The sequence below is a fragment of the Salmo salar genome, chromosome 01, assembly GCF_965601325.2.
Source record: "Salmo salar chromosome 01, fSalSal1, whole genome shotgun sequence".
Taxonomy (NCBI): Eukaryota; Metazoa; Chordata; class Actinopteri; order Salmoniformes; family Salmonidae; genus Salmo; species Salmo salar.
The window spans coordinates 135,599,277-135,612,171 of NC_138291.1; the positions used below are offsets into that span (position 1 = coordinate 135,599,277).

At 42.4% G+C, this 12,895-nt stretch overlaps 1 protein-coding gene across 1 annotated transcript; it reads right to left on the reverse strand.

Moving 5' to 3' along the window:
- Positions 1-2: 2 nt before the first annotated feature.
- Positions 3-3,013, reverse strand: LOC106561430 (melanoma antigen recognized by T-cells 1). The gene is made up of 5 exons (XM_014125400.3): positions 2,867-3,013; positions 2,328-2,413; positions 1,995-2,091; positions 1,603-1,704; positions 3-766 (listed from the first exon to the last, which is right to left on the reverse strand). The coding sequence occupies exons 2-5, from the start codon at positions 2,387-2,389 to the stop codon at positions 698-700; spliced, it is 330 nt and encodes a 109-aa protein (XP_013980875.2). The 5' UTR covers positions 2,390-2,413; positions 2,867-3,013; the 3' UTR covers positions 3-697.
- Between the last annotated feature and the right edge of the window lie 9,882 nt (positions 3,014-12,895).

Consider the following 12,895-nt stretch of genomic DNA (forward strand, 5'->3'; position numbering starts at 1 on the left):
ACTGTGTTTAAAAAAAAAGAGTTCTTTATTGAAATGTGTAATTTCCAAATCCTCATAAGTACATTTTGAAATATATAAGCCAACAATCAAGCCGGTAAGCTGTTGTCATTAACTTCAGAGGAATTCTCAACTAATTCTCAGCTCCTACAAATTTGGTTATCATTAATGTAACGTAGCAGGCATAAAAGAAACACCTGAAACTAGATCCCCTACATACTGGTCTTGACGAGAAGAAAAAATATTGTCCGGGGAGGTTCTATTCTGCACTGTTCAACCAATCCAGTAAATGTGGAGGAGTTAAGATGGAGCGTCGCCTTGTAAAAGTCCAAAAGCGGAAGTTGCGTCACAGGCTCGCTTTCCATTTCTCCTGAAAACCAGAACATCCGGTTGTTGGGGACTCGGCAGAAGCTAGGTTATCACTGAAATGAACAAACAATTTCCTAAGCACAATATTGTTATGTTTACATATACAGGGATTGATAGAAAGTCTTGTTCTTTGAGCAGCCTTCAGAAATAAAAGCTTGTGGAGCTAAAAGGTCAAAACATTAACATGAAACTACAGTGCCCCCCCCCCACCCAAATATTGAAGAATAATTCTATGAACAAAATATTTGTTCTTCACAAGTTTGAGCATGTGTTTAATGAAATAACACATGAAGTTTCATATTTTTGGTTATCCCACAGAGGACTGTTGTTATTATGGCGAGTAGGGAGGAGGTAGGTGTCCTGATGAGATCTTCTCATAGGCAGGAGGGGCATTGGGAAGCTGAAACACATCAATACAAATGCACACACCATTTAGGAAACAACCAGGATAAACCCCTCTGATAATTGAAATACTATTTCCTTTTTCACAGTATTGTACCGACATGAACCAAACTGTGCTGGCTTGGATATTTTCTTTTCACATCGTCCTTTTCGTAATGATTGCTGCAATGATGATGGATGCATAGGTCAGCTCAGTACAGCTTGGTTCGGCTCAGTCTTGTGAAAAGCCCTTATGTCGAAAAATGCCCTTTCCAAGTAAAATTATGCACCCCTTGGGGCCCTATGAATTCCAGATCGTAATCCCCTCCTGATGTCTGGAGACATAATCTCTGACTGCACCACCAGCAGCCATATTGCACCAGGCAGCTCATGTGCCCCTTATTCCACAAAGAACCCTTTAATTCCAGGAAAAGTAATGGAGATTTGAACTATAGGTCCTTCCTTCATGGTTGTGTTGTGTATAGCCGAATGAATGCAGTATGCTATGATAAGAGAATGATCATGGCCATGGGTTGGTCACACTATTGCCTTCCAGCGCATAACTGCCCATGTCTGCAGCATGTGATCGAATCCTGGTTCCACCACTACGCATAAACAGAAACTCTCTCTTCACTCCTCACTTCTGTCTTTGTATACAGATTTAAACCTGCAGCTGTGTTTTCACAGGAAGCCCAATTCTGATCTTTTTCCCAATTAGTGGAAAAATATCTGGATTGGCCTGCCTGTGTAAACGCAGCAATAGAGGACAAATCCATTCAATAAAACATCAAATACTCTTAAAAAAAGAACGTTCTGACCATTGACATCCCAGTACATCCAGTCTGAGTCTCTTACCACAGGTCTGAGCTCACTGAGGCCCATCTTGTTATCTGCTGCAGCTCTTCCCTCGCTGAACTGTCCTCTACTGAATAATGGCAGGGACCCTGATCTTGGGCTCTGTGGGGAGAAAACAGGAGAAAACAGCAACATTAGTAAGGAGAACAGGAGGAATAAACCCTGTTGGACAGCAACCGATTACCTATTGCCACTATTCCATCTCCTATAGATCTGTGAAAGAACTGGACAGGTGAAAGATACATATACTGTATATCCCTATTTGCTTTCGCCTATTCTCTTCAGATCATTACATATGAAGTAAAGGAGAGGGGAGAAGATGAAGCCATATTATACTATAGAGATATGCACCCTTTGTCATGCAAGGAAAGTGCAGCTTGGACAATTCTTACCCTGATCATTTTGTACCCGCTTCTCCTCTTGAAATACCAGCATCCGACGATGAGAAGGGCTGCGAGAATTACAACCAACAGAGCTATGCCAGCTGCCCTGTGGCGCACCAAACAAATGATAGTATTATGAATAAATGAATAATACTTTCTTCACCAATGGATCAATTTTAAGATATAAGATAGGATAACAAATCGAATGACGTTTTCTGAATGTCTATTATATTCTATACAGTCCTAACTACCAGTTTAACTCTACAAATAATATAAATGATCAGAAAACATCAATTCAATTAATGTTTTTTCTTTTAGTTAGAGTCAATAAAATCCACGAACTCTTCGGCCCTAACATGCTGTCCTCTGCTTGCAAAATAAACGTTGAAGTCACCGCGAGGCATCTCTTTCCATCCAGACTTTTACACCTGAGGAACATGGTGCAATTACCGTTATAAACGGTAGGAAACCGTTATTACACGTTTATTTCAACATCAATAACAGGCTAAACTATATAGGCTAATCCACTGGTGAAGTATATTGAACATTTTGCCGCTAAAATACGTAGCTACAAATTGAATTTAGGCTAAATTCCAAAGTAACATATCAACAAATCAGAAGATATTTACATTTTATATCCTATAATATTTTCTGTAGGGCTATGAATAATGTTATTTCATTGCAGCAGCATAATGTAGCCTGTACCATAACTAACAGAAAATCTGAAACTTGATCAACATTGTATAGCCTAGGCTTCTATCAATATTGAAATAAATTGATCATTTTGAAAATGTAATCATTTAAAATACTTTTTTCTTAGTTCAAAAGAAAACTCAATGGACCTGTCCATCAATGGTCTGTGTTTATGTAGAAAAAGTTACCTAAAGTAGATAATTAGATTGTGAAGGGTCCGGTCCTTCTAAATTGCTTCCCAGCGCTTTCCCGAAAGCTCTCAGTCTCACTTTTCTTTGCTTAAATCTCTGACTTGAGAAAAGGTTAGAACTGTGAGGGGAGGAAAGGAATTCTCATGACCGTCACGAGTTCTACCACTCATACTTAAAGCCATTGAACTGGACTAATGGGCGTGAAACCCCCTCCAGTCCTGGAGCCAGAACACAATTTATATTATGGACTCGATGATGGAAACTTTACCTGCTGACTCTTTCTGTCTGACATGGCGCTCAGGCTCAACACGCTTCATTATTCACATAAATAAGGGAAACTTCATAAACACGTATTCCTATTCGTATATATAAGTAATACATCAAGGATTCAAATATTTAATATAATTCATAATATCATTTGAGTACATTTATTTCATTTCAGTTCATAATAATAACTTTATGTAGCCTACCTTTATTGCACGCTATTGATATCTAGAACATTTCCCTGTACAAGTCACCAAAAATGATGACCAAAAAATGAATCACTAAAATAATTCCAAAATATTGCTTTGTAATTCTAACCTATTAGAATTCCTGTGAATAAGATAACGTGTTTTATTGTATTGTAGTGGTAATGTAGTATGATGCTCTTGATAGTGTAGGGCTAATATCCTTTTCATTTGTTGCCTGCTTTGGCGTTATAGTAGGCCTACTTTCAGATTATCTTGCAGTATCAAGGAATGGTCTGTAGGGTGCACAATATGATTACTTTCTTCCTCACAGTCAGTTCACACTGACCGATAATAGTCAAATAAAGTTGTAAACCACTGCAATGAGCACTGCAACAATAACATAAACTCAGAAAAAAAAAAGAAACGTCCTCTCACTGTCAACTGCGTTCATTTTCAGCAAACTTAACATGTGTAAATATTTGTATGAACATAACAAGATTCAACAACTGAGACATAAACTGAACAAGTTCCACAGACTAAAAGAAATGGAATAATGTGTACCTAAACAAAGGGGGGGGGGGGGGGTTCAAAATCAAAGGTAACAATCAGTATCTGGTGTGGCCACCAGCTGCATTAAGTACTGCAGTGCATCTCCTCCTCATGGACTGCACCAGATTTGCCAGTTCTGAGATGTTACCCCACTCTTCCACCAAGGCACCTGCAAGTTCCCGGACATTTCTGGGGGGGAATGGCCCTAGCCCTCACCCTCCGATCCAACAGGTCCCAGAAGTACTCAATGGGATTGAGATCCAGGCTTTTTGCTGGCCATGGCAGAACACTGACATTCCTGTCATGCAGGAAATCAAGCACAGAACGAGCAGTATGGCTAGTGGCACTGTCATGCTGGAGGGTCATGTCAGGATGAGCCTGCAGGAAGGGTACCACATGAGGGAGGAGGATGTCTTCCCTGTAACTCACAGCTTTGAGATTGCCTGCAATGACAACAAACTCAGTCCGATGATGCTGTGACACACCGGACCAGACCATGATGGACCCTCCACTTCCAAATCGATCCCGCTCCAGAGTACAGGCCTCAGTGTAGCGCTCATTCCTTTGACGATAAACGCAAATCCGACCATCACCCCTGGTAAGACAAAACAGCGACTCAAAACCGCACTTTTTGCCAGTCCTGTCTGGTCCAGCGACGGTGGGTTTGTGCCCATAGGCGACGTTGTTGCCGGTGATGTCTGGTTAGGACCTGCCTTACAGCAGTCCTACAAGCCCTCAATCCAGCCTCTCTCAGCCTATTGCGGACAGTCTGAGCACTGATGGAGGGATTGTGTGTTCCTGGTGTAACTCGGGCAGTTGTTGTTGCCATCCTGTACCTGTCCCGCAGGTTTGATGTTCGGATGTACCGATCCTGTGCAGGTGTTGTTACACGTGGTCTGCCACTGCGAGGACGATCAGCTGTCCGTCCTGTCTCCCTGTAGCGCTGTCTTAGGCGTCTCACAGTATGGACATTGCAATTTATTGCCCTGGCCACATCTGCAGTCCTCATGCCTCCTTGCAGCATGCCTAAGGCATGTTCACACAGATTTCTTTTGGTGTTTTTCAGAGTCAGTAGAAAGGCCTCTTTAGTGTCCTAAGTTTTCATATCTGTGACCTTAATTGCCTACCGTCTGTAAGCTGTTAGTGTCTTAACGACCGTTCCACAGGTGCATGTTCATTAATTGTTTATGGTTCATTGAACAAGCATGGGAAACGGTGTGTAAACCCTTTACAATGAAGATCTGTGAAGTTATTTGGATTTTTACAAATTATCTTCGAAAGACAGGGTCCTGAAAAAGGGACGTTTCTTTTTTTGCTGAGTTTACAAACACATACCAAATAAGGTAACTACTTGAGTCATAAACCACATTTTTGTTGTTGTTGGAAAAAACAGACATGAAGCAGAAATGTTGAAACATTTCAAGCCAATAATAATTGCTTGCCATAGAATATCCATTACAGAATAGGATATGTCAAAATGACTGCATTTCATACAGTATTGTAAAAACAGCTAGCTGGAGCTTGTATGAACTGTTGGCTGTGAATGCTCTCACCTGCTAGTACTTAATGCTGATTGTTAAGGTACTGTGCAGCTGTATTCATCGACCTGGGCAAGGCTTTCGACTCTGTCAATCACCACATTCTTATCGGCAGACTCAACAGCCTTGGTTTCTGAAATGACTGTCTCGCCTGGTTCACCAACTACTTCTCAGACAGAGTTCAGTGTGTCAAATTGGAGGGCCTGTTGTCCGGACCTCTGGCAGTCTCTATGGGGGTGCCACAGGGTTCAATTCTCTGGCTGACTTTTCACTGTATACATCAATGATGCCGCTCTTGCTGCTGGTGATTCTCTGATCCACCTCTACGCAGACGACACCATTCTGTATACTTCTGGCCCCTCTTTTGACACTGTGTTAACTAACCTCCAGACGAGCTTCAATACCATACAACTCTCCTTCCGTGGCCTCCAACTGCTCTTAAATGCAAGTAAAACTAAATGCACACCCTTCAACCGATCGCTGCCCACACCTGCCCGCCCGTCCAGCATCACTACTCTGGACGGTTCTGACTTAGAATATGTGGACAACTACAAATACCTAGGTGTCTGGTTAGACTGTAAGCTCTCCTTCCAGACTCATATTAAACATCTCCAATCCAAAATTAAATCTATAATCGGCTTCCTATTTCGCAACAAAGCATCCTTCACTCATGCTGCCAAACATACACTCGTAAAACTGACTATCCTACCGATTCTTGACTTCGGCGATGTCATTTACAAAATAGCTTCCAACACACTACTCAGCAAATTGTATGCAGTCTATCACAGTGCCATCTGTTTTGTCACCAAACCCCATATACTACCCACCACTGCGACCTATATACTCTCGTTGGCTGGCCCTCACTTCATATTCGTCGCCAAACCCACTGGCTCCAGGTCATCTCTAAGTCTTTGCTAGGTAAAACCCCGCCTTATCTCAGCTCACTGGTCACCATAGCAGCACCCACCTGTAGCACGCGCTCCAGCAGGTATATTTCACTGGTCACCCCCAAAGCCAATTTATCCTTTGGCGGCCTTTCCTTCCAGTTCTCTGCTGCCAATGATTGGAACGAACTGCAAAAATCACTGAAGCTGGAGACTCATATCTCCCTCACTAACTTTAAGCAGCAGCTGTCAGAGCAGCTCACAGATCACTGCACCTGTACCTAGCCAATCTGTAAACAGCCCATCCAACTACCTCATCTCCATACTGTTATTTATTTTATTTATTTTGCTCCTTTGCACCCCAGTATCTCTACTTGCACACTCATCTTCTGCACATCTATCACTCCAGTGTTTAATTGCTATATCGTAATTATTTCACCACTCTGGCCTATTTATTGCCTTACCTCCCTTATCCTACCTCATTTGCACACACAGTATATAGACTTTTTCTATTGTATTATTGACTGTATGTTTGTTTTTTCCATGTGTAACTCTGTGTTGTTTGTGTCGCACTGCTTTGCTTTATCTTGGCCAAGTCGCAGTTGTAAATGAGAACTTGTTCTCAACTAGTCTACCTGGTTAAATAATACATTAAAAAAAAGAAAAAAAGGTGAGCAGCATATCACCCTGCATCCCACTGCTGGCTTGCTTCTGAAGCTAAGCAGGGTTGGTCCTGGGCAGTCCCTGGATGGGAGACCAGATGCTGCTGGAAGTGGTGTTGGAGGGCCAGTAGGAGGCACCCTTTCCTCTGGTCTAAACAATTCTCCTGGGCAGTGATTGGGGACATTTCCCTGTGTATGGTACTGTCTTTTTGATGGGATGTTAAGAGGTGTCCTTACTCTCTCTGGTCACTAAAGATCCCTTGGCATTTATTGTAGGAGTAGGAGTGTTAACCCCGGTGTCCTGGTTAAATTCCCAATCTGGCCTTCATACCATCATGGCCACCTAATCATCCCCAATTTACAATTGGTTCATTCATCCCATAACTATTCCCCAGGTTGTTGCTGTAAATGAGAAGGTGTTCTCAGTCAACTTACCTGGTAAAATAAGGGATAAAAAAAGAAAGGTTCTGACTCACTACAGGCTGTCTGGCAAGAACAATGCAGATGTGTCCATATCCTAACTCTATTCTCTCTTGGTCACCACCACCCAGTTACACATCATATAAGTAATCTTGGTGGTTTATTGTGGATGCACGCACAACACTTCCAGATTAAAACGCACTGATAACTTGATTGGCAGCCAAACTTGCGTCTTCATCTGCCGACAACGATAGCCACTCTGACCCGGAGTGGGAGGGGTCAGAGTCCAAATGTGCATTCGGGCACGCTCATTGGTGGAAACCAGGAGGCTGTGACGGACAGCTGAGAAGTGGAGAAATCCTCCTAATTGGACTGTGGGGAAAGTCATGTGCACAGGCATGTCTTTTTTTACAGCCGCCTCTGGATTTCTTATGGAAATCCACACATTGGAAAAGGCCTCAATGAGGGGCTTAGACCTTAACCTAGTTCTATCCGGCAAGACAGACAGGGCAGAGGGGCAGAGCAGCTAAGGTACCAGACAGGATTGAGTTCAGTCCTTGTGTATGTTTGGCCATACTAGAGGGGCAGCTGATTGCCAGTGTCACTTTAGAGAACCATGGGGGCCTGGAGGGTGCCGGCTCTGGTGCACAGAAGGGGCTTAGGGGCCGCCCCGTGAGGAGAGTGCACAACATTGCGGGAACAGTGTCTGGCCGCCCCCATGGGATGCCACGGGGGTTGGCAGAGGATCCTCTAACTCAGCTGGTAAAGGGATGCTGGTAAAGGGAGACTGGCCACGGCTAGAGGTCACAGCTGGCCATGGCGGAGGAATGTGACACACCAGCTACAACTGTCGTTGGCAGATCACTGGCTGCGACTGAGGTTGGTGACTCTTTCAAAACAGCTGAAAGCGATGACTTCCATGGTGGACCAGGTGGGGAGCCCTGGGCGAGGCTCATCAGGGATCTGGAAGCAGGGGCCAGCTGGGTCCCGGAGGGGCCAGCTGGTTCCGCAGATGCGAGGGCCTGAGGGTCTTCCAGAACTGGAGACAGCAGAACCCCCGAATCAGATCCTAGCAGGGCAGGGGATTTTGAACCTACTACTGAGTACTGCAAGCCATGTATGGTTGAAGGCTGCAAACCTATCTGAAAGTAGCCATCCTTTGCCTTGATGACAGCTTTGCACACTCTTGGCATTCTCTCAACCAGATTCATGAGGTAGTCACCTGGAATGCATTTCAATTAACAGGTGTGTCTTGTTAAAAGTGAATTTCTTAATGCAATCAGTTGTGTTGTGAAAAGCTAGATGTGGTATACAGAGGATAGCCCTATTTGGTAAAAGGCCAAGTCAAAATGATGGCAAGATCAGCTCAAATAAGCAAAGAGAAACGACAGTTCATCATTACTTTAAGACATGAAGGTCAATACGGAACATTTCAAGAACTTTGAAAGTTTCTTCAAGTGCAGTCGCAAAAACCATCATTGCGCTATGATGAAATTGTCTCTCATGAGGACCGGCACAGGAGGACCGCCACAGGAAAGGAGTTACCTCTGCTGCAGAGGATAAGTTCATTAGAGTTTCCAGCCTCAGAAATTGGCAATTAACTGCACCCCAGATTGCACTTCACATCTCAACATCAACTGTTCAGAAAAGACTGTGTGAATCAGGCCTTCATGGTTGAATTGCTGCAAAGAAACCACTACTAAAGGACACCAATAATAAGAAGAGATTTGCTTGGGCCAAGAAACACGAACAATGGACATTAGACCGGTGGAAATCTGTCCTTTGGTCTGATGAGTCCAAATTTGAGTTTTCTGGTTCCAACCGCTGTGTATTTGTGAGATGTAAAATAGGTGAACGGATGATCTCTGCATGTATGGTTCCCACCGTGAAGCATGGAGGAGGTGTGATGGTGCTTTGGTGGTGACACTGTCAGTGATTTATTTAGAATTCAAGGTACACTTAACCAGCATGGCTACCATTGCATTCTGCAGTGATACGCCATCCCATCTGGTTTGTGCTTAGTGGGACTATCAGTTGTTTTTCATCAGGACTATGACCCAACACACCTCCAGTCTGTGTAAGGGCTATTTGACCATGAAGGAGAGTGATGGAGTGCTGCATCAGATGACTTGACCTCCACAATCACCCGACCTCAACCCAATTGAGATGGTTTTGAATGAGTTGGACCGCAGAGTGAAGAAAAAGCAGCCAACAAGTGCTCAGCATATGTTGGAACTCCTTCAAGACTTTTGGAATAGCATTCCAGGTGACTACCTCATGAGGCTGGTTGAGAGAATGCAAAGCTGTCATCAAGGCAAAGGGTGGCTACTTTGAAGAATCTAAAATCTAAAATATATTTTGATTTGTTGAACACTTTTTTGGTTACTATATATATATATATATATATATATTTAAAATATATTTTCGTTTATTATTTTTCACTAACCCTACCACTCCTCCCCTAATTGGAGTAAACTAATGAACATCAACACTTAGGCTTCTACTTCTACCTTATACATACTATGTACATTTTACGGACACAATCTATTTTACAAAGTTTTGTTCGTTTTTAGTCCTGTTCTTCCTCTACCCTCAACTCTCCCGTCTATTTCTGATGTCCATCCAGTTTGATTTCTATTTGCCATATATTTTTAACTGTGCTGTTTCACAAAAGTTCTGAACCTATATATTTTACATTTGGTATCTTCTTGTTATTAGTCCCACAATTCAGCGCCATTCAACTCCCCCCATCTATCTCTTAACACCATCCATACTGTATTTCTATTTGCCATACATTTTTCAACTGTGCTGTAATGTTTCACAAAAGTTCTGGAGCTTTCTATTCTCATAGTTTCTACAGATTGTAAATTAAAGATACATTTTTTTGCTAAAAGTATTATTATATTATTGATCGATTGACTATGACTTTTCAAATCACCATGCATTGCTATCTGCAGCGTCAGCCATTCCTGGACCTGTGACCAAAAACAAGCTATATATATGGACAGTGCCAAAATAAATGATCTAATGACTCTGTCTCTTCGCAGCAAAATCTGCAGAGCTGGGAAGGTTGTATCCCCCATATATATAACATTCTATTGATTGCAAGAATTTTGTATAATAATTTAAAAATCCAGTTTTGAATCTGGCGTATCAGTTCATAAACCATGTGCCATGGAGTTGGTACATTGAAAATCTCTTCCTAACTATTTAGCAATTTACATGGCACACCTGTACATTTTTTGGTCCTTAAATGAAACTGGTATATTTTTTTTTACAAATTTTGGCCTTTAATACAGGGCCAACAGACAAATTCCTTACTTTTTTCCCCTTCCACTTGCCTCTTCCATTTTTACGGTAATGCTGCAATTAGTCGGTTGTAATTTTGGGTAGAGCAGACATTTCCATATATTTTTGTTAGCTGCATGTGACACCAGTCCTATTTATGACTTAATTTACAAAGATAATACTTAAAAAAAATAACAAATTATCGAAGAATAATGTTCTCTTTTATCAATTAGTATATTTGAGTTTAACCACAATATTTGTTGTATTATTTTTTTCTGTCTTGTCTGGTGGATTAAATTGAAATTGCAACCAACTGTCTATGGCTTGTTTTAAAAATAGCAATATTTTGGAGGTGATTTAATTCACAAATAACCGAAAGTGAGAGGTTGTAATCTGAATAAAGGGAAAAAGGCCATTCTTGAACATGGGGTGAGACATGCTTACTAAATTGCTACAGAATCAGTTCGGATTTAAGTATAACTGACACCTTTAGTGAGAGGTCTAATAATTTAATATTTTATCATTTCTGCCCTCCGAATTCATATTCATTATATAAATAGGCCCTTTTAATTTTGTCTGGCTTGCCATTCCAAGCCAAATGGAATATTATTTGCTCATATTGCCCCATCTATATCTATCTGTTCCTCTGTTGGTTCCCTGTGTCAGCATTAACGTCATCATGTTTTCATGTCCAGACGCTGTCCTATCCTTTTTCATGTCCATTGTTAATTAAATGTTCACTCCCTGTACTTGCTTCTCATCTCCAGCATCTGTCCTTACAGAATGCTGACACCAATATGTGAAGCATCAGGGAATTCTTGATTTTTGTTTTCGGTAGTGACGCCGGGTCCGGGTGCCTCAGCTGGTTCGTTGGGCTTCCACGCCTTAGCTGGCTCGAGAGGTTTCCTTGCCTCGGTTGAGTTGGCAAGCTCACATCCCACGTCATGCCTCAGCCGGCTCGTCGGGCTCCTACGCCTCAGCGGGATCGCCAGGCTTTCACGCCTCAACCGGCTCGTCGGGCTCCCACGCCTCAGCCGGCTAGTCCAGCGCCCATGCTTCGACCGGACCGTCAGGCTTGCCCAGGTGGGACGCTGGGTGGCGCCCCTAGAGGGGGGGGGGGGTACTGTCATGCCTGCTCCCGCTTCCCCTCTCTGGCGCTCGAGGGTGCCAGGCTGTCAACATCATTGTGCGCATTAGCGCTCATTGGACTCACCTGGACTCCTTCACCTTGTTGATTTCCCCACCTATATCTGTCTGTTCCTCCGTTTGTTCTCCATGTCAGCGTTAATGTTTTTATGTTTTCATGTCCAGACGCTGTCCTGTCCTGTTTCATGTCCATTGTTAATTAAATGTTCACTCGCTGTACTTGCTTCTTGTCTCCAGCGTCTGTCCTTATAATAATAATAAAAAAAAACAGGTCGCTAGGTGTAGGAAAAACCATAAGCAAATAGGTAAACTGGGATATGACTAAAGAGTTAATCAGGGGGATTTTTCCACAAAAATACAGTTTTTTTTCCTTTCCACGGTAGCAAGATCTTATATATTTTTGCTAATTTTCTATACATTTTATGGGAGTGAGATCATTTATTTATTTCGGGATATGTGTAGAGAGTATGTCTACATCCCCGTCAGTCCATTTTATTGGTAACCTACATGGTAATGTAAAAGTTGTATTTTTTTGTGATCCAATATGTAATAGACTCCCGAGTGGCACAGCGGTCTAAGGCAGTGCATCTCAGTGCTAGCGGCGTCACTACAGACCATGGTTCGATCCAGGACTGTATCACAACCGGCCGTGGTCGGGAGTCCCATAGGGAGGTGCACAATTGGCCCAGCGTAGTCTTGGTTCGGGGATGATTTGGCCAGGGTAGGCCATCATTGTAAATAAAACATTTTTTAACTGACTTGCCTAGTTAAATAAAGGTTAAACACACAATTTTGTTTCAATCCAGAGAGGTTAGAAAAAGTATGTAGATCCTCTATGAGGCTGTGGAGGGATACAAATTGTGGATTTAAAAGAAAACATGAATCAGTGTACAAAGGCACCTTTGTTTTTAAGCCCTGGATTTCTAACCCCTTGATATTATTGTTGGATTTTAACAGCTAACATTTCGATGTCAATAATAAATAGATATACCGATAGTGGACAACCTTGTTTTACTCCTCTTGACAGTTTAAAACTTTCTGAGAAGTAGCCATTATTTACTATGTTACACCTAGGGTTACTATACAT

Excerpts from the sequence above, each read along its gene's own strand:
- LOC106561430 (XM_014125400.3), bottom strand. The coding sequence starts at position 2,389 with ATGCCTCGCGGTGACTTCAACGTTTATTTTGCAAGCAGAGGACAGCAT. Across the intron at positions 2,092-2,327 it reads CAGCATGTTAGGGCCGAAGA|GGCAGCTGGCATAGCTCTGT; the intron begins GTTCGTGGATTT and ends GGTGCGCCACAG. Across the intron at positions 1,705-1,994 it reads GCGGGTACAAAATGATCAGG|AGCCCAAGATCAGGGTCCCT; the intron begins GTAAGAATTGTC and ends TTCTCCCCACAG.